Source organism: Sceloporus undulatus, chromosome 6 (genome assembly GCF_019175285.1).
Source record: "Sceloporus undulatus isolate JIND9_A2432 ecotype Alabama chromosome 6, SceUnd_v1.1, whole genome shotgun sequence".
Taxonomy (NCBI): domain Eukaryota; kingdom Metazoa; phylum Chordata; class Lepidosauria; order Squamata; family Phrynosomatidae; genus Sceloporus; species Sceloporus undulatus.
In genome coordinates, this window is record NC_056527.1 from 111,834,771 (window position 1) to 111,855,948 (window position 21,178).

The 21,178-nt window shown below is 41.7% G+C and overlaps 1 protein-coding gene across 2 annotated transcripts in view; it reads left to right on the top strand.

Annotated features, from left to right (window-relative positions):
• Positions 1-21,095, top strand: part of NFATC4 (nuclear factor of activated T cells 4) — a 33,682-nt gene extending 12,587 nt beyond the window's left edge. The window contains exons 3-10 of one of the 2 annotated variants that reach the window (XM_042477347.1): positions 2,674-2,836; positions 6,657-6,856; positions 10,335-10,507; positions 13,741-13,881; positions 14,971-15,026; positions 15,472-15,598; positions 15,711-16,226; positions 17,214-21,095. In XM_042477347.1, the coding sequence (XP_042333281.1) occupies positions 2,674-2,836; positions 6,657-6,856; positions 10,335-10,507; positions 13,741-13,881; positions 14,971-15,026; positions 15,472-15,598; positions 15,711-16,226; positions 17,214-17,281 (1,444 nt within the window). In that variant the 3' untranslated portion in view covers positions 17,282-21,095. Of the gene's footprint in view, positions 1-2,673; positions 2,837-6,656; positions 6,857-10,334; positions 10,508-13,740; positions 13,882-14,970; positions 15,027-15,471; positions 15,599-15,710; positions 16,227-17,213 lie in introns of those variants that run through there. The other variant, XM_042477348.1, reaches the window with a different exon arrangement.
• The last annotated feature ends 83 nt before the right edge of the window (positions 21,096-21,178 follow it).

A 21,178-nucleotide genomic window follows, 5' to 3' on the forward strand; every position in this document is an offset into this window, starting at 1 on the left:
GATGGACAAAGTATAGCCTTCCCAATCTTGGACTGCAGCTCCCACATACCTAGTTAGCTTACCCAGTGGTTAAGGATTATGGGCATTCCAACCCAACAACAGGTAGAGAGCTGCGCTCTGCCCATCCCAATCAAAAGCACAAGTGGGGAACACCTTTTAGCCCAAATGCACATTTAGGTTCAGAAGAGTTTTAGAGAGCTCCATTCTATCATTGTCATCCCAACTTTTCCCCAGTTTAGAATTCAAGGTGGTTTACAAAATTTAAAAAAATCACAAATAGAAAAGTTAAAATGTGATTTATGGCAACCCTAAGGCATCACGGGGTTTTCTTTGCAGTTTTCTCCAGAGAGGGTTTGTCGTTGCCATCCTCTAAGGCTGAGAGTGTGATTTGCCCAGGGTCACCCAGTGTGTTTAATGGCCAAGCAGAAGTTTGAATTCTCTTCTCCAGAATCATAGTCCAATGATCAAACCACTACACTATTTTTTTAAAAAAAATCAATAATCAAATCAATTAAAAGCATAAACTATTTTTAAAAAACAACACCCAGCACAACAACAACAACAACAAAAATAGAAACTCTGGAACATTATTTAGGTGGGACAGGCCTTATATGATCAGTCGTTGAAGGCCTGTCAATAAAGAAAGGTCTTCATGTATCTATGAAAAAGAATAGAGAGGATGCCAGTTGGGGGACAGCCACTGAGAAGGCCCTCTCCTGGGTTCCCACCAGATGGACCTTAGAGACTGGTGGGACACAGAGAAGGGCTTCCCATTAGATCTACATTTGATATGTGTAAATCTACAGCATAAAGCATAATACTAATAATAATAATAATCTAAAAACATGGACAAGTTTGTAAAGGAGGATATATGGCAATTCAAATAACCTGGATCTGGATTGCAGAGGGCTTTATAGGTCACAACCAATATTCTATTGGTGGACAGGACCAAAGATAAAAAAGTGGGACCACAATATTTTATCCTGAAGCTCTCATCTTTTGAGAACAGCGATTCATTTTTAAAATGTCCCTTATCATTATAACATTAACAGATAAATTCTTTGCCAACTCAATGGTATTGTTTTAGCATTAACTGAAATATTTTAACACTCTGAGATCTAGCCATGGTTCTTAGCCATGATGGCTAAAATTAAAAAGCCTTTGTGTTCAGAAGCATTATATTTCTGAATCAATAAGGCCTGGGAATAAAGTCGAGTTGAGACCAGGAACATCTTTTTGGGTACTTTATTTTTAAAAAAAAGTACGGTGGACTTTACCACACCTGCCTGTTGCCTTACAGCAATTGCATTGTTGATGCAAATGGGAACATGTGTTACCCAAAATGCCAGGGTCCCAGAGGGTACCCACAGCCAATATTTAACTGGGGGAATTCTATTAGCTCAAGTAAAGCTGCTGAGAGGGCTTTGGGCAGCTAAAAGGTTCCTGCCTAAAACATCTTTTTGATATCACTTTGATATCTGAAAAGAGGAGGTGTGCAGAGGGCCAGACTTTGGGGTAACACATATGGTTTGAAAGCAATCACTGTCACACTTCTCTGCAATTGTGCTATTATGCTGCTTTGGTGATGATCCATGGTCCTGTGTTCACTCTTCTGCACCAACAAGCTAGCCCTGCCTTCCTCCTGGTATATGTCACACCCAGTGCATGTGTGCCTTTTGACTTTTTTAGTTTTATTATTTTTGCCATGATTGCATGATTGCAGAAAAATGATTTTTAAAATTAAAAGAAAATATATAGAAAAGAAAAGGAAAACAAAGTAAAAAAACCATCTCAGCCTGTTTGGGAATAGAAAGAGAGAGGGTGCAAGGAGGTGAATCATGCCCACTCATAGGCCATGTGACTGCCAGAATATCAGAATTGCAGCAGAAGGGACCTATCACACCAGACGCAGTAGCAGAAAAGCAGCAATATTTGGAGCCATTGATGGGGTTTTCCTATCAATGAATAGGTGCACTCCATCAGTGATTGAAATGCAAATCGGCACCAGGAGAGACATGATGTCTTGTGATAAATAGTACTGGCTAAAGATGCTATAAACCTGCTGTGATTGCATTTTATCAGACTCACATGATAAAGTCCTAGGTCTTTGGTCTGATCTAGTTTGGCTCTTGACAGCCAGTGTGGTGTGTAGTTTGAGCCCTGGATTATGACTCTGCAGATGAGGGTTTGAATTCCAGCTCAGCCATGGAAACACATTGGCTGACCTTTGACAAGTCATACTCTCTCAGCCTCAGAGGATGACAGAGGCAACCCCCCCTCTGAAGAAACTTGCCAAGGGTTTAGGCCTTAGGGTTGCCATAAGTCAGAAACGACTTGAAGGCACACAACAACAACAATCACTTTTTAAATTTTCTATTTGTGAGTTTGTTTGTTTTCCCTTTATTGTAAACCACATTAAACTTTGCAGTTTGTTCTGGCACCAGAACTCTCTCTGGTAGAGAAGACTAAAAATCTCACAAAACTACAAATCCCAGAATTCCATAGCATTAAGTCATGGCAGTTAAAGTGGTGTCAAACTGCATTGTTTCTGTAATGCAGATGCAGTCCATGTCTCTGCATCCTGTCATTTTGGGTAGGAATGGCTAAGGAAGCTTAGCAAGATCACACTCAATGTCTAAATGATTTTCATCATCCTCTTTGTACATTCCTCAGGTCTTCTGCTCTCCCACCTCTGGATTGGCCTCTCCCCAGTCAATACGAACAGTATGAACTGAAGATTGAAGTGCAGCCCCGAACTCACCACCGAGCCCATTATGAGACGGAGGGCAGCAGGGGTGCAGTGAAGGCTGCGCCTGGAGGACATCCGGTGGTGAAGGTAAACCAGTGGCAGAAGAGTGATCACAAGAGCTGGTTATCTCCTTCAACTCTCACTGCCACCAAAGTTGGAGAACATCTCTCTAGGGCTGCATCTGCACTGCAGAAACTAAGCAGTTTGACATACTTTAACTGCCATGACTTAATGCTATGGAATTCTGGGACTTGTCATTTTGTGAGATATCTAGCTTTCTCTCTTGGAGAGCTCTGGTGCCACAACAAAATGTAACTCCCAGGGTTTCATACCATTGAGCTGTGGCAGTTAAAGTGGTGTCAAATTGCATTAATTCTGCAGTGCAAATTGCAGGCTAAGTAACAGAACTCCAATTCCTATGTCCCTAAACCAAAATTATCTATGTTCAGCAATGCTAGGAGCCAGAGAAGATAGCAACTGGTGACTCATGTCAATGGGACAGTGATTTGAGTTGGGATTTTAATCTCAACTTTAAAGGAAATATCCAGGGTACTGGACTTATTTTCAGGATGGGGTTCAGCATTTTGGACTCATCCTTTAACATTCAGATGAGAACTCAGAGGATATTAATTGCCTCATCAATGTTGAAACCACCAGCCGCCATTAGCTGGAGGATCATAGGCCCCCATCTATACCTTTGTCAACCCATCCTTCCTTTCTCTCCTTCCCACCTCTGGTCAGTAATGATGGAAGGCCTCATTCAGCAGCATCCTGAAGTGCTTGGAATAGTAAAGGCAGAAGATGGGGAATCACACTTTGAGTAGCTCTGGGCTAGCATGTAATGGTTTAAACTCTCTTTTAGTCTTGATTAGAGTAGGGCCATTGAATTCAGGACGTTTATCTGTGCTTTGACTCACAATTCAGCAACTGAGTGAATGCATCTACTCTAATTGGAATTAACCAATGGAATGCCAGCCAATGAGTGAAAAAGGCTCAAGTAGGAGCCAGTGGGGTGTTAATGGTTTGGATGTCTGACTAAACTCCAGGAGACCAGCCGTGGAAAACAACTGGGTGACCTTGAGCCAGTCACACACTCTCAGCCTCGGAGGCAAGCAGTGGCAAAATCCCTCTGAGCAAATCTTTCCAAGAAAATCCCATGTTAAGTTCCTGAGAGTTTATATAAGTTGGCAATGCTTTAAACCACATAGCAACCATTGTTAGACCTCCTAGCTCCATTTCACCACGTACTAGCCAAGTGTGCCTCCTTGTGGCCAGAGAGCGAAATGCAAACCTTATGTATCATGAGTTGAATATGGGCTGCAAGTACCTCTGGGCATCTGCAGAATGCTTTTTGTTGCTATTGTGTAATCCCAACCCTCTCTTAAAAAAAAAGAATTGTAGGGAGATCTCAGGTTAAAGGGTGGGCAGTATGTTTTCGACACGCCATTCTTTAAGATTTTGCCAGAATTCAGAAGACCGAGTCAGCATTGCTTGACTGAGTTAGGGTTCTTACAAGGATTTGTTTCCAACTTTGTCCATTTTTTTAAAAAAACCCACCCTCTCTTTTGTTCACTACCTTCAGTAGGTTTTTAAAAACTCATGTAGTATTTATATTTTAATTGGAGATTTTCAGCAATCCGGAAGGAAAGGGGAAGCTTTTTCTTTCTTCCTTATTCGTCCTCCCCTTTTTCTTTTCTTTTTCTTTTCATAGGGTGGGGTGGGATTGGTTTCAAAGCATCTGTCCAGCAATGTGAAAAACGAAAACGATTCCCACTTCAAAGTGTTTCCCTACTGTGCTTGTACAAAAAAAAGGCTGAAAAGAAAAGAAAAAAAAACACAGCAAATGTCACAGATTTTGTTTAGAACAAATTGGGAAACAGATGCCCGCTAAATTTAGGTTAAGTAAGAGAAAAGGTTGATTTTTAAAAAAAATAATGGGAAAGAGTGGGTCATGTTTACCCAGCTTGCTGTAATAAGAAGAGGAGGGAGGGTGGCAGTTAAGACTTGAATGAAACCTTTCCTATATTTTATCACAACGGCCAGTTTGTCTCCAAGTTTAATACGGTTTGACTTTTGTGCTCTTTATATGTGGGGTCTTTTATAGAGGTTTTCAGACTTCCAAACCCAGAAACTCCCCCCTCGCTTGCTTGTATTCCCACCCTCTCTTGCAAAACTTTAGTTTTGTGTATGCTTCAATCTTCCTTTCCCGAGCACATTCCCCTGTAACCAGGATCTTGGGTCTGGCCTTTCCCACGCTCTAATTCCAGAATTGTAGCATTGGTCTCCTTCTGCATCCATCCCTCTGCGTCACTCTTGCTGAAGGATAGGGATAACAAGTTGGTGCAGCAAGGGAGAGGTGCATGCCCAGGAAAATACCTCCCCAGATTACTTTTTTGATGAGTTCTATTTTTCTTCCCTGAATATACAAATCTTGGTCTTCCTTAGAGGATATCTTGCTAAGCTGTGTCCTACCCACCCTGTCCCCTTTTCCCTATGTTCCTCACCCCTTCCTGAGAAGTTGGCAGATATCTGTGTGGGTAGCAAGACTACTCCCCCTAACTTCTTGAGATGTTCCATCTTGCATGACATGGGAGGAAGGAAGGAAAGAAGTAAAAAAAGAGAGTGTTTCCTTTAAGGCTCAAATCGACTGCAGCTGTAAGTCTTGGCTTTTTATTAAAAACATCTGGGCAGCCCGAGGCAAGACCACCAAATGGCTGATGTCTCTAGCTAGGGTGGCAAGTGCTGAAGTGGGTGACTGGTTAAGGGGCAATCGCGGTGGAGACAGGGAGTGGATTGTTACACTGGATGTCCTGTTATAAAGTTGTCCCTTCCACAGAATGGAGATCCAGTTTGCAAGCCGGCCAATGCAGGTTTTATTTTAAGCAAAGATTAGCCCACAGAACTCTGTCTTAAACAATCTAAACTATCCCTGAGTGGAAACTGAAGTGAGGATAATGACATGTTCCTATCAGAATATACTGCAGGAATTTTTAAAAAATACAGACCACAACATGCCACAGCTTAACAAACCTTTCTCCTAAACTGTTAGTATTTATGAATGTTCTCTTACGTCAGTGTTGTATGGCCTGGAGCAAACATGGTTCCTGTGGTTAGAAACCTCTTTGAAGAATGGTTAGCTACAAATTAAACTTGAGACGACTTAACATAGGTCCATGTTCTGCCTAGTTCCTGCAGAAGTTCCTTTCTGGACTTCCAGAGTTTTAGGGTACATCTGCACTGTTGAAATAATGCAGTTTGATGCCATTTGAAGTGCTGTGGCTCCATCCTTTGGAATCCTGGAATATGTAGTTTTACAAGGTCTTCTCTGCCAGAGTGCTGGTGTTCCACAAAAACTAGAAATCCTAGGATTCTGTAGAATGGAGCCAAAGCAGTTAAAGTGGTGTCAAATGGCATTATTTTTACAGTACAGATGTGCCATTTGTCTCGGTGCCTATGATAGCTGGTGAGATTCTGGGATATGTATTGCCCATGCTGGCTGGGGAATTCTGGGAGCTGTAGTCCAAAAAAGTAACTTCTTTGTGTCTTGATTTTGTTTGCAATGGAATGAGTTGGACTACCCTTTTGTTCTATGTAGAATGTTGGCTGTACTGTCATATCACAGAATGTTCAGAAACATCCATTAATAGTTGGAGGAGAAAGTTCATTCATAGAACATTAAGTTTACAAATGCATTGGCTGTGGATGGCTGTCAGATCTTGGTAGCACTGGCTCAAGAAACATTGAACACATGAAAATGACAGATTTAAAAAACAAATCCCCAAACGTAGCAATGATCATTTTACAAATTAACTTGAGAATCAATCTGCGGTTGAGGTAGAGGGATAAAGAGATTTTAAAACATGGGGGGACTGGAATCATATTGATATCTTTTCTTCTCTCATCAAAGCTTACAGGCTACGATGAGAAACCTCTTACCTTGCAAATGTTCATCGGAACAGCAGATGAGCGGAACCTGCGTCCCCATGCCTTCTACCAGGTGCACCGCATCACGGGCAAGATGGTGGCTACCACCAGTTATGAATCCATCATCAGTGGTACCAAGGTCCTTGAGATGTCCCTGCTGCCTGAGAACAACATGGCTGCCAAGTGAGTTATTGCTTTGCAAACACAAAGAGTGAGCTGGTCTTCCTCTGGCTGTCTGAAGCCTGGCAAATATGTCTGGATATGCAAGGCCTTTTTTAAGTAGCCAAGGTTTTGGTTTTTAACCTTCTGGAGCAGATGAAACTTTTAATGGGATGTGTTGTGCCTGTATGCTGTCATGTTTTAATTTTCTTTTAATTAATTAAAAAAAAATTTGGAGTAGAATCCTTTTTTTAACTTTTATATTAATAGGTTGGTTTTTTGTGGGGGGTTTTTTGGTACTTTGTTTTAAAGGGTTGAACACCACCTTGAATCTTGTGTTGGGGAAAAGACAGGGATCATGCATTCATACATACATAAGGTTGAGTCTCCCTTGAGATCAGAAGCTTTGGATTTTGGAGGGGGAGGGAGGATTTTGGAATATTTGCACATACATAATGAGATGGTCTTGGAGATGGAACCCAAGTTTAAGTATGAAATTAATGTATGTTTCATATACATCTTATACACCCACATCTGCCAAACATACAAAAGGGTCCTGGGAAAAGGGAAAGAAAAATGTCAAAATGTCATATTTCCTTCCGTCCTTCCTTCCTTCCGTCCTTCCTTCCGTCCTTCCTTCCTTCCTTGAGCACTGCTTTACTTGTCAAGATTTATTCAGTGGCCATTGCCTTCTTCTTAAGTTGAGAGAGTGTAACTTTCCCAAGGATACCCAGAAGGTTTCCATGAAAGAGCAGGGTTTTGAACACTAATCTCCCAGGATCCTAGTCCAACATCAGACCAGTATGCCATGCTGGATCATATATGTATATGTACACTAGGCCCTTATTTGCTACAATTTGGTTGCATGGATACCAAAATCTGTGGATGCTCAAGTCCCATTAAATTCAGTGGTGTAGCATAATGTTGTACCTTATAGCAAAATCAAGGTTTGCTTTTAGGAATTTATGTTTTTCAAACATTGGATGGTTGGATCCGTGGGTGTAGAATCTGTGGATATTAAGGGCCGACTGTATATATGTCTACACATACACACATGTACACACTGCACTGGTAGGGATGGATGAGAATTCAATTTTATTGGGAGGGGGACGTGATGAGAACTTTCCAAAATTCACAAACTGGAATGAGGTGGAATCTGCCCAGTGTGGAGGAAAAAAATGAAGCTGACAGAGTCATCCATCCAGGAAGAGGGTTTGGAGTACACTTGTCCTTCCACTTTTGCGGCTTTCGCTTTTGCAGATTTGATTATTCACAGATTTTATTAATATGTTCTCTCTGGGAATATCAAGATCCTCCATTGCAACTATATGGTCAACTTTAACCAAACGTTGCACTGAAGGACCTAGCAATTCCTGGAGAGAACACTCCACTAGGCATTTGTAGCTCCTCCGGCACAATTCTAATGTCAATGTCTGGCAGATGTTGACCACAGAGTTGCACTTGAGGAGCATTTTAGAGATTGCTAGAGAGGTATTCTCTCAGGTAAAAACATAGTGTTTTTGTTATTTGCGGCTTTTTCACATTCGTGGGGGTCCTGTGCCCCTAACCCCAATGAATGTTGAGGGACGAGTATATTTACCGTAACTTGGCGAAGCATGGTTTTTAATCCTCATATACTCATCTATGGCATAGTGATTTGAGTGTTGGACTGTGACTATGGTGACCAGGGTTTGATTCCCCACTCAATCATGAAACCCACTGGGTGACCTTGAACAAGTCACACTCTCTCAGCCTCAGGGGAAGGCAATGGCAAACCTCCTCTGAACAAATCTTGCCAAGAAAACCCCATGATAGGATTGCCATAAGTTGGAAATGACTTGAATGCACACAACAACAACAACAACAACAACAAACCCATCTATATTTGTGGTTCTGCATTAGAGTTGCTACCACCATTCCCCCCTTTTTTCCTGACACACAGGCACAACATGAAGCTCTCCGGATTTTTAAATTAATAAATGAATAAATGCAGGAGGCAGTGAACACAAGTCTCCCTACCCACATCCTGAGTCCTGGGTGGGTGACTCACTTGATCAATCGCTTTATTCCTGAAGCGTTTTTCCATAAATACAATTCTCAAAGTGGTTTGTAACAAAACAAGACAAAATAGCAGTTTCATAATGAACATACTATAAGAGCATCAGTAAAAGCTAACAAACAGTTTAATCACTAACTAAAATGAAATGAAACATTCTTTGATTCCTAGTTAGTGGCAAAAAAGGAGGAGGACTGCAAGGCCCTTGATAGAGTTTATTACACCACACTGTTATAGCACTATTATTCGACTTTAACTGCTGTGCCTCCCTCCTGTGGATTCTGGGCTTTGTAGTTTAGCAAGGCTTAAGAGCTCTCTGGCTGATAATTCTAAATTCCCCTTCCTAAATGGCAAATCCCAGAATTCCACAGGAGGAAACCATAGCAGTTAAAATGGAAGAATAGTGCTATAACAATGTAGTGTGTTACTGTTGTTAGTATAGCATGTGTTGGATATGTCTATAGTATATAAGGTAAAGTAATTAGATATCACTTTAACTGCCATGGTTCCTTACTGCAAAATCTTATGATCTGTAGTTTGATAAAACCCACTGGGTGGCCATGTTACACACTCTCAGCCCCAGAAAACCCCATGATAGGTTTATCTTAGGGTCACCATAAATTGGAAATGACCTGAAGGTGCCCAACAATGACAATGTTGGTTAGGAATCTCTGCTGGAGTGTTTTAGCACCTACACCCCTGAACTATAGCACTAGAGCTCTCTAGCAGGGAATATAAAGTAATTTACCAAACTACATCTCTCAAGATTCTATAAGAATGGCAACATGATAGTTAAAAGCAGCATCATACTGCTATAACTATGTAGTGCAGATATACCACTACAATAGGAGTGGGGAAAGGGCTGTCCAGATCCCGACTTATGCAGACATCCCCAAATATCCCCTGACCTAAATGGTAAAAAGAGCCATCTCCTCTGATAATGGTAGAAAGCAGAACGAGAAAGGGAGGAAAAATACTCCCTTAAGGCATGCAGGGAAAAGAATAACAATCTATAGTGTAACCAGAGCCAAGTATACATATTCTAGGGCTACATCCGGACTGCAGAAATAATCCAGTTTGACACTGTTTAAAATTCCCATGCCTCAATGCTTTGGATTTCTGGGAACTGTCATTTGTGGCACTAGAGCTCTCAGAGAGAAAGAAAAATGTCTCACAAAACTACACTTCCCAGAATTCCATAGCATTGAGCCATGGCAGTTAAAGTGGTGTTAAACTTGATTATTTTTACAGTGCAGATGCAGACTTGGGGAATAAAATTGAAGGGAAGGAGAGCTTTCATCATAGCAGAGAAGAATAAAAGTAAAGCACTCTAGGAAGAAGGTACGTTTTTCTTAGTCCCACAAATCTATCTTGAAAAATCTTCCCCCTTGGTTTTATTCCTCTTCTTTTGATAAAGCCTTTGGCCTTTTCTTTGTCTCATGGCAGCATCGACTGTGCTGGGATCTTGAAGTTGCGGAATTCAGACATCGAGCTGCGCAAGGGCGAGACGGACATTGGGCGGAAAAACACACGAGTGCGCTTGGTCTTCCGGGTCCATGTGCCACAAGGGAATGGCAAGGTGGTCTCTATCCAGACGGCCTCAGTGCCCATCGAGTGCTGTGAGTAGCCAGTGGGAATGTAACAGGGAGTGAGGAAGGCTTTGTATTAGGGAGACAAATGCCCGGATCAAAGATGGTGGCTCCAGCCTCACCTTATACGATCCCAATGGCTGAAGTGGATGTAGTGGAGAAATACTTGTCAGGAAAGAGTTGCCTTGTTGTACCACCTATGGGTATTACCTGATTGCTCAGTGAGCTAAATTTATATCCTGGCTTTTCTCCAATGAATATGGTTTTCTTTCTCTCTATCTTTGCAAAAATCCCGTCAGGTAGGTCAGGCTAGCCCAAGATCACCCAGTGAGTTTTCGTGTCCCAGTATACCAATAATGTAGGTTGCATCTACACTGTAGAAATAATGCAACTGTGCTGTAGCTCCATCTTACGGAATCCTGGGATTATCTGTAGTTTTACAGGGGCTTCTGCCTTCTCTGCCAAAGAGTGCTGCTACTTTACAAAGCTACAAATAATAGTAATAAGAATAACATTTATTTATATCCCGCCCCCTCTGCACCCAGGCAATCGGGGCGGCTTACAGCATTAAGAGTTATACATATATCTCCCAACCTTCCCTTCCTTAAAATAGAATTAAATACTTTACAATTAAAACATGTTAAAAATTTCAATAACAGTTTAAGAAAAAAAAAAACCCAAGCAAACAAACAACAATGGACAGGCAAACAGCAACGGGATCAGTCCATTACGTTCTCTCTTTGGTGACCGGGCATCTATTCAGGAAAGGCCTGCCTGAAGAAATCCATCTTAACAGCTTTTTTAAAGTTGTCTAAGGCGTGGTACAGGCTGCCAAAATGCAGCGTACCGGTGCCAGTTCTAGGGTTAGGGACCGCGCGGCAATCGCATGGTACCTAACCCTAGAACATGACCGCACCATCTTCATGACGACCTCCCATCCACACTGGAGCTGCCACAATGCTGGCAGTGCCACGCAGCAACTATACGTCGCACACAGGAAGTGGCGTCATAAGGGCGCCACTTCCTGATTACGGCGCCGCAAAGAAGGAGCTGCTCAAGGCAGGTCCTTTTTGGCATGTGCATATTGTTCCCACAGCAACCAAACGGCTGCATGAACAATGCCGAGGAGAAAGGGGCCGGGTGGCCCCTTTCTCCCATGGCTATGGCTCCTGGGGTGTCTGGGGGCATGAAGCCCCAAGGACACCCCTTTTCTGCATTTTGCCGCTTCTCTGTGGTCCCAAAAAACTCTGGATTGGGGCCGCAGGACTGCCATTGAGGCTGCTCTGCTCCCAATCCAGCGTGGAAAAGGGCGGGTGCAGGCTGCATCTGAAGGGGCAATCTGTACTGCGCCTAAAGTAGGTTATATGACGGATCTCATCCGGCAGGCCATTTCATAGTCTAGGAGCGATACAGCATTCAAATCCCTGGATGCTGTAGGATGGAGTCATGGCAGTGAAAGTGGTGTCAAACTTCATTGTTTCTACAGTGTATATGCACTTTCATGGTGTGCAATTTGTTCAGGTATGTGTATTTAGGCTTGGTTTCAATAGCGGATGAGGGTTCATAGTATCATAGGAAAGATAGGTTTTGAAGGAAAAAGTGGAAGGGGGTCAACTAAAAAAAAAACCTAGGAACTGGGGGATTGAGAGAGCTAACACTATTATTTGCTAGAAATTATGGGGTCCAGGTTTCCCTTATTTTAAGGAATGTCTCTTATTCGAGAGTGAGAAAGAGGGCTGGAAAATAACAGTTAAAAACAAAATCAAATCAAAAACCTGTTTTTGGCTAAACCAGTTTTTTTTCTTTTTGCAGTAACGTGTGGGACCACACTAATACATGACTAAATCAGAAAATTAAGTAGCAAAATTCAGTTCAGATGTTATGGCCACTAGTTTAAATAATAATCGTTCTTTTAAAAATGCTCTTTAAAGCTCATTGTTTGGGTTGAACTTATGCTAATGTAAGGATTTTTTTCTGAATGGTATTTCTTGCACTGTTTAAATTCAAACAGTCATTGTTGTCGAAGTAGGAAGGTTGGAAAATAGTAAAAATAGCCAGACTTTGAAATAAAATACATTTTAAAAAGCCTTTGAGTGTCACTTAGTTTAAACCAACTTGGTTTAATCTAGCCAACCATAGTCAGAAAGCTAGTCTCTTTGCAGGCCTGGGAGGTATCCTAAGGGTTGTGAAGGTTCAAAACCTAAGCAAGATTTCCTTCCTCTAAATTAAAAAGTCCCATATTTAGGGATACAGTTCCCCTCATGAAGACTGAAATGTTGGAAAGGTTTTCCTTTTATGCAGATTGAAGAAGATTGCCCCCAACCCCTGCAAACCCCGTTGTATTTTGGGGTGTGGTCTTTCACAAAGACAGAAAAGTGTGCCTCGCGTAATTTTTGAATAAACAGCCCTCCACATTTGTGGCTTTGACATTTTCAGATTGGATTATTCACCAATTTGATTAATGTTTCGTCTAGAAATCTCTAGGTCTTCCAGCACAACTGTATGGCCAACTTTCAACAGAAGTTGTGCTGGAGGACCTATGAGAGATTCCTAGAGAGAATACTTCTCTATGCATCTGTAGGTCCTCCAGTACATTTCTCTAGCTAACTTCTAGTGGATGTTGAGCACAGAGTTGTACTAGAGGACCTAAAGGTTCCTAGAGAAGTGTTCTCTCAGGTTAAAAGAAACAGTGTTTCTTTGTTTTTTATTTGCTGTTTTCCCATTTTCATGGGAGTTCTGCATCCCTAACCCCAGCGAATGGGGCAGGCTCACTGAAAGCAATATCTTAACTTTTACAGCAACACACATGGCTAATTTAATTCAAAATCAATACTTCCATCTGATACTGAAGAACACAGATTTTCTGCTTCCCTACTGCCAACCCTGCATGTAGTACTACTACTAGTAGCAATAATAATAATAATAATAATAATAATAATAATAATAATAATAATAACTCCATGGATCAAGGTCAGCAGCATCAACAATTAACAAACAAACAACATCAGTTAAAACACAAATCAATTTAAAAGGACAAATAGGATGTACATGTATTAAAACAATCCACATCTAAAATTCATCATTTAAAATTCACAGTTTAAAAATCATCTGGATAAGCTCTTTCACCATGACTTTTGACTGTCTCTTATTGCTTCTTTGGAAACCTGGCAACTCTACTTCAGGCAGCATAATGTTTTGGGTCTTCCTGAGACAAGGTGCTCCCTTTGTCCTCACCTGCTGCCTCCTCTGCTTTTTCCTTATAGCCCAGCGCTCAGCTCAAGAGCTCCCTCAAGTGGAAAACTACAACCTCAGTGCCTGCTCTGTCCACGGTGGGGAGGAGATGGTGGTCACCGGTGCGAATTTCCTGCCTGAATCCAAGGTTGTCTTCATTGAACGCGGCCCTGGTAAGCAATGTATAATTATAATTTACCCTTCCAACTTGCCTTTGGCTCACTTTGGAACCTTGATTGCTTTGAAACTGTGGGTATGTGGCCTGCTGGTAGCTGTTAGGAATATTCACTGTTCATTTCCCAGTTGAGAAATGGTTTCCCTGACACTCTGGAAACCCAACTGGGAAGAATAACACAGATAGGAGAATTTTGCAAAAGGTTTTTTTTTTCTGAATATTTACAAATCTTTAACTGTTTCAGGAAATGGTTTGGTATAAAAAAATATACTGTATTTTCTGGCATATAAGACTACTTTTTAACACACGAAAATTTTCTCAAAAGTCAGGGGTCGTCTTATATGCCGGCTTTCATCTTATAGGGTGGGTGCTGAAACTACTGAGCCAGATTGGAGCATCTGCGGGCTTTGTATACAACAGGTTTTCCTGCTAAGTACCTTCATGTCATAAGCATTTGGATTAAAATTACCATATTGAAATCAAATCTGATGTTTTTTAAATTTTTATTTGGTGTGCGTTGGAAGAGAGGTAGTCTTTACGGTGAGTATATACCAAACTCTATATTTTAACTGGAAAAGTTGGGAGTCGTCTTATACACCTAGTCGTCTTATACACCAGAAAATACAGTATGTACTTTGCCCCCAAACTGTGGGTCTTCCCACAGGGACACAACAACAAGAACGAGCATACACAAAAATCCTTTTTCCGAAAAAAAGTGTGTGTGTGTGGGGGGGGGGGGGGAACAAAAATGCAAAAGATTGTTGAAAAATGTGCAAAAATGCTTGTAATCTTGCTTGGGGGAAAATGTTTTTCATTTCACACGCAAGAACAAAAGAAGGAAAACCTATACATTCCTGATCTCCAGTGATTGTGAGCTTTCCACAGTAGTCTCTTTGTACTAAATACAAGAGCCCATCTCAGGTTTTCAAATACTTTCCTGGTAGGTAGAAGCATGTATGGAAGATGGAGAGCTACGTACTAAGTTGATCTAAGCTTTTCCCCATCTCAACATTGCTGTCTGAGGTCTCATTTCTAGCCCTTTCCCATCTATGGCAGTGAACCAGTAATTTTTGTTTGCTTGTTCTAGATGGAAAACTCCAATGGGAAGAGGAGGCAAACGTGAATCGGTTGAAAAGTACAGAGGTGAGAATTCTGGATTGGGGCATTTCCATGAAAGCAAGATGTTGTCAGGGAAACTATGGTCTGGATTTACCTATTAGGAATGTGACTGAGAGGCTTTTGGTATGGAGTACTGAATGGAGAAAAGGGAATGCCTTTTAGTTAAGGGGGATGATGGAAAGAGAGTGGTGGTTGGTGATTTCCATGTTAGCGAAACGTGAATCTGTTCCTGGGCTAAGTCAAACTTTAAAAGGGCAATCCAAGGTTTTGGAACATATCTTTGACATAGGAAATATGTTAATAAGGTGGTTAATCTGCTCTGGTTTCCAACTTGAATTTTTGTGATAATAGGCTGACCCATTACCTGGACAACACAGCTGAGGAGTATACATAGACTCTTCTCCAGATAAACAAAAGGTTAATGTGATGATTTTCAGTTATTCTTTTTCAACCTTCTCTGCTCCCATAGGCCTCTCTGACCCTCACAGTCCCGGAATACAACAACAAGCGAGTGTCACGACCTGTTCAGGCATATTTTTACGTTTCCAATGGACGCCGGAAAAGGAGCCCAGCTCAGGCATTCAAATATTTACCTGGTAAGTGGAAGCACATATGGAAGATAAAGGAGAATGCAGAATGTGGTGAGGACCAGGTGTCCCATTGTTGTTTTCACCTTTCATACCCCACTCTTTTCTTTCTCTTCTCCAGTGATCTTCAAAGAAGAACCTCTGCAAGACTCCCCACACCGTAGTTTCTCCCATGTCTCTCCAAGCGCTCATTTCCCACCACAGTCAGGCCAGGGACCTATGGATTTTGCCCCCTCTGGGCCACCCTTCCCTTATGGCCCTGACCATTCTCCACCCTGTTCTCCTTATGGTTCCGAGTGGAGTTCATGCTCATTCCCAGCACCACCTCGCTACAGCCCTACCTTCCGTTTCCCCACCAATGAGGCCTACAGGGGGCCTAATCTTTCTGTTCCCCTCCTCACTCCACCAAGCCTGCCCCACTTCCATGCTCTGGATTGCCGCCCACCTCACTTCCAGCCCCCCAGCTCACAGCTTGCCCCTCAACCACCAGGGCAGGCAGAAACATGTGGCAGGGAGAGGACTTCAGAATGGACAGATCCTGAACCAAGGTCTGAGGAACATGGCACCAAGGAGAAGTCAGGGTTTGGTGGTGGTTTCCAGAATAATTTGCCCATCCATGGGATCACACTGGAGGAAGGTAAAGCTAGGAGTGTGAAGATTTCTAAACCCCCTTCCCTACAAGTTTCATTTTGAGGGAGGAAGAAATTGCCACCAATACCCTTCCAGTTTCCCAAATTTGACTTGAGATAGAGTTTTTAGACTTGTATTTTAACATTGGGAGAGGACATAGAGGTACTGGAGGTCATACTTTGCCCAGCCCATCATGGGTGGTGAGGTTCAAGTGAGAGTTGATAGATTTCCTATTTGGTGCCCTTAATTATTATGCCTTTGATCTTAGTATTCACTCTTATATTTTGTAGTAATATTTCAAATGCTATTATGAAAAGTAATGGTGACAATGGGCACCCTTGTCTCGTTCCTTTATTAATATCTATTTTTTATCTTTGAATAAGTATCTGAACGGTTTGATTTGTGTAAATTGTTTTGACCCATTCTACAAATTTTTCACCCATCTCCATTTTTTCTAAGATTTTAAATATTAAATTCCAGTTTACAGTATTGAAAGCTTTTTCAATATATATAAAAAAACAAAGCTAGTTTCTTTTCATTGTGCTGTTCGTGGTAGTCAATTAGATTCAAAATGTTCCTGATGTTGTCTTTCAGTTGTCTTTTCGGGATAAACCCCTTTTGGTCTTTATGGATAATGGAGATTAGTATATTCTTTAGTCTTTCCGCTAAGATGATGGTGAACAATTTGTAGTCGTAATTAACTTGTTATGTGTAACTAGTTCCTTCCAAGCTCTGAGAAAGCCAGACATCAAGTGCTCCCTGAGTGATATGCCCTCAGCAATATTACTAGTAGGAAAATCTTGCAATTCCAAGTGTTGGGGCAAAGGCTTTAAAATTATGAACTACTTATCTAAAACCACCTAGGAAGTTCAGATCTCAGGTGCAGTTTGAGCCCAAAACTTTGAGCCCTGAGTGGCCACACTTTGCACCAACATAATGAGATTTCGTTCAGAATCTCCGTCTCATGGCTGGTTGCCTTGCTTTTTCTTCACAGTAACCGAGATCATCGGCAGGGACTTGAGCGACTTCCCCGAGCCGCCCTGTGAAGGAGGCCGGAGTTGAAAAACCACTGCATCCCAGGACTCTCATATCTTCAAATTAATTGGAAGCTTGTCTTGCCAGAGGAAAGTCAGCGACATCGAGAGATTACCCTAAACAACTATCATGCTGGTTTATGGGGACCCTGATATTTATACATGAGTTTTCTACTTATTCTTTCATGTGTTCTTCCTTTTTGTTTCTGCTGGTGCTTCCATAAGATGATGCTTCCATAAAATGTAGCATATCTCAGAATAACCAGGATGGATAAAAGCAGGGGCTCCCTTTGCCAAATCTTCTTCCTCCATCAACAGGGCTCTTAAGAGCCACCATTGTTCTGTTCCATATTTTTCACCTGTTGTCACTCTACAGCATCTGAGCATCAAGAGAGATGCTGGACTCTGGACCAAAAGTGGGCTTGCACAACTGACTCTTATGGTACCTGAGTCTTTATTCCAACCCCTTCAGTCATCATCCCCTTTAAATCCTTCTATATCGTATGGCAGTGGATTCAAGTGCTAACCTTTCCCAGCATGGTTGCCTGAGTAAAACCTTCCATCCACAGGATTGTTGCATCTATCTGTATAACTATCTGGCCTTTTCTCTGCTACTCCCTCTTTCTGTCCTTTCCCACACATTATCACCATGCCATCCACTCTGTCCTTCCATCCAAACCACCTTTCATTTTTATTTGGCCTTTTCTGTAATATTGAGAGTTTCATCTTCCACTATCATAGCTTGGCAAGTTCTTCTTGGTGGTGTAAGCCATTGTGCCTAAAAGCTGTGGTTTTCAAATGGTGGGACCCTTGGGGTCTTTGCAATGTTGGCTCCTTGATAAGAATGTTGAGAATATTTGCAAAATTTCTAGCCCCCAGTGACAAAAAGTGTGTTGACACATTGAGAAGCTCTGCTGAGAAAATGATCAACTATCATAAGTTTTATTCTGCACAAAATTAATGTTGGGTTTTCTTGTACAGAAAATAGCTTTTCTGCTTAAAAAAAGAAGGTGAATTTTCCCCAGAATATGATCATAACTATAGCATTTTCTGCACAGACAATTCTGTTTTTTGCACAGGGATATTATTTTCTGTGCAAGAATCCCATGTGCTAAATTTGCACAGAACAAGTCCCAAATTGTAAATGGTTTTCAAAAACTTCAGCAGAAAGAATTGCATCCCTACATAGGACAATAATGAGTAGTCATGGCCACCATTGCTGAATATGTTCTCTTGTTTGTGCAGATTATAGGAAATTGCCCTAAATGTAAGTACAAATTTAGCAACTTTTTTTTTAAAAAAAGAAAAAGGTTTACAAGATTACTCTGACAGCTGAGTTTCTTCTAGTTTCTAAAAACAGAAACTAGCCACCAATGCAAGTAGAAAGCACAGCTCCTAGTACACATGTTGAAAATACTGATATGTCTCTGAAGGTCTGTCACTTTTCTGATAGCTTGTATATGGTGTCTGGAGGATTTGGACAGTACTTTCTACCTGCTTCAGCAGCCCATTTCTGTAAAAGATAATACCTCGAAGATGTGTGATTTCATCTGTGCACATGGTCCCTCCAACCGTGTACATTGCAACTGTTCCCACTGTGATCATGTGTTTGTAGTTGCTGTGGCCAGCGAGGCACCATAGCCAGATTTCTGTTGGAAGCCTCTCCATGCTTAGCTAGGATGGTCCTCAGATGGCAGACATGCAGTCTATCAGTGTATCCCTGCACTAGTCAAAAACCTTGCCAGCCTTGCCAGCTTGGCAGAATCTGGAATAGTTTGTGCTCCACTGGCATAACCTTTGAGAATCCAGGGTCACCACACCACACTAGGTTAACACCTTGTGAAGGTAAATACAAGCTGAGTCTCCAGCATCCAGAATTCCAAAATCTGAAATCCCCCCCAAACCAAAACTTCTTAATTGGTGGCTGAGGTAGCGACAGCTTTGCCTTTTGATTGTTCAGTGTACACAAGCTTTGTTTCATGCACAAAATTATTCAAAATACTTCATGCTATGTGGATAAGGTGTACTGGAAACATACATGAATTTTGCATTCAGACTTGGGTCTCATCTCCAAGATATCTCATTATGTACGTATATGCAAATACAGGTACTCCAAAATCCAACCCATCCACTCCCATCCAAAATACATCTGGTATCACACATTTCAGATGAAGAAGATTCAGCCTGTAGTAATAACCATAAAATTAAAAGAGAAATTCAGTGTGTGGGCCACTGGGTCATCTTTTCGGCAACCTGAGAGGCTCACATAGCAAAGTTGTTCCTAATCGATTCATGCATGAACTTGAGAGAAGCAAATCAAGTGAGTTGCTTTGGGATTGTGTCTCCATGCCCGCAGGACAAAGAATTTGCTCTGATTTTTAGTCCAAATTTTAAAGGCACTGTCCCAGGTACTGAAGCTTTTGAGGTGGTTTGATTCAGCCCCTTGGACAGTGCTTTGAAATTTACGATAGACTGGAAGAACCCTTTAATTCTTCTTGCATTTCTCTTTTCCCACATTAAGTGACTTATGTTGACGAAGCATACACACTGGAACACATCTTGGCATCTTTTTCTTGCTTGTGTTCCTTGGCTGATACCTTGAAACTGCTAGGTAGCGATTCTGTTTGGAAATGATTGCTTAAACCTGTTTTTCACTTCATACAGCACTCTCACCCTGACAGATCCCTTCTTCTGTGCCATCTTTTGTGGTGCATTGATCCTTCTGAAAAACAATTGCAGTTAGTCTCCTGTCCTCATCCTTGCCAGTCTCACTGTTCCAGATGTGCTTGAGTTGCCTTAACATGAGGGTGTTCTTTCTAAGATAAGCTGTTGTTCAGTAAAAGAAAGATTTGACACCAGAGGGAAAGGAACTGGACCAACATTTTTGGCTTTTTGTTTAGGCATACAAGCATGTAAGTGGGTGGAATTTTATCACCATCTGGTAGCACAAAACTTACAGTCAGCCCTCCATATCTATAAAAATATTTATATAAATTCCAAAAAAGCAAACCTTGATTTTGTCATTTTACATAAGGGACATCAATTTATTATGCCATTGTATTTAATGGGATTGAGCATCCATGGATTTAGGTATCCACAGGGGTCTTAAAACCAAACCCCAGTGGATACCAAGACTTACTTTTTTTTTTAGTACAACTTAACCTGTGTTCCCCCCAGGTTTGCTGCATCCTGCTTACAAGATGCAGGATCAAACCCCCAAATCAGGTCTGGGCTGTCTTCACGATGTCTGCACCTAATTTGGGGCCTCCTCCCCATAAGCCATATTTTAATAACTCCCCCTTTGCTGAAGGTTTTCAGAGGAGTTTCAGCAACAATGGGTGGCTGCCTCTTTACTTGTAGTCCTTGTTCATCACCTGGTGCTGCTATTGTGGGTGCGAGTCACTCTGAGGTCAGAACAAGGTGCCCAGTGGTTAGGTGCCTTGTTTTGACCTCAGCGGTGGCACCAGGTGCTGAATGGGGACCATGTGTGGGAAGGCAACTAACACTGTCGTTGGGAAAAGAGACCACAATACTCCAGGAATATAGTATTCTGGCAAACACCATGTCAGTGGAGTGTGTAATCCTCTGCATCTTTGGGCAAACTTTAAAGGAGCTATCCAAATGCTGACCCTATTCCCCAGAATAGCTTTTAAGCACCTCACTTTCAAGTTCAGACTAAAAGCTGGAGCAGGTTCACCACCTCATTGACATACGGACCTCCAACCACCATCATATTTCTGCTGCCTTGAGTGAATGGCTTGAAATATCATTTTTTAACTGTTTATGGCTTCACCTTTTCACACTACACTGTTATGGCACTATGATTCCTCTCTAATTCCCATGGCAATTATGGAATCCTGGGATTAGCAGTTTAAGAAGGGGCATTTAGAATTCACACCCAGAGAGCTTTAGCCTCTTGTTGTTG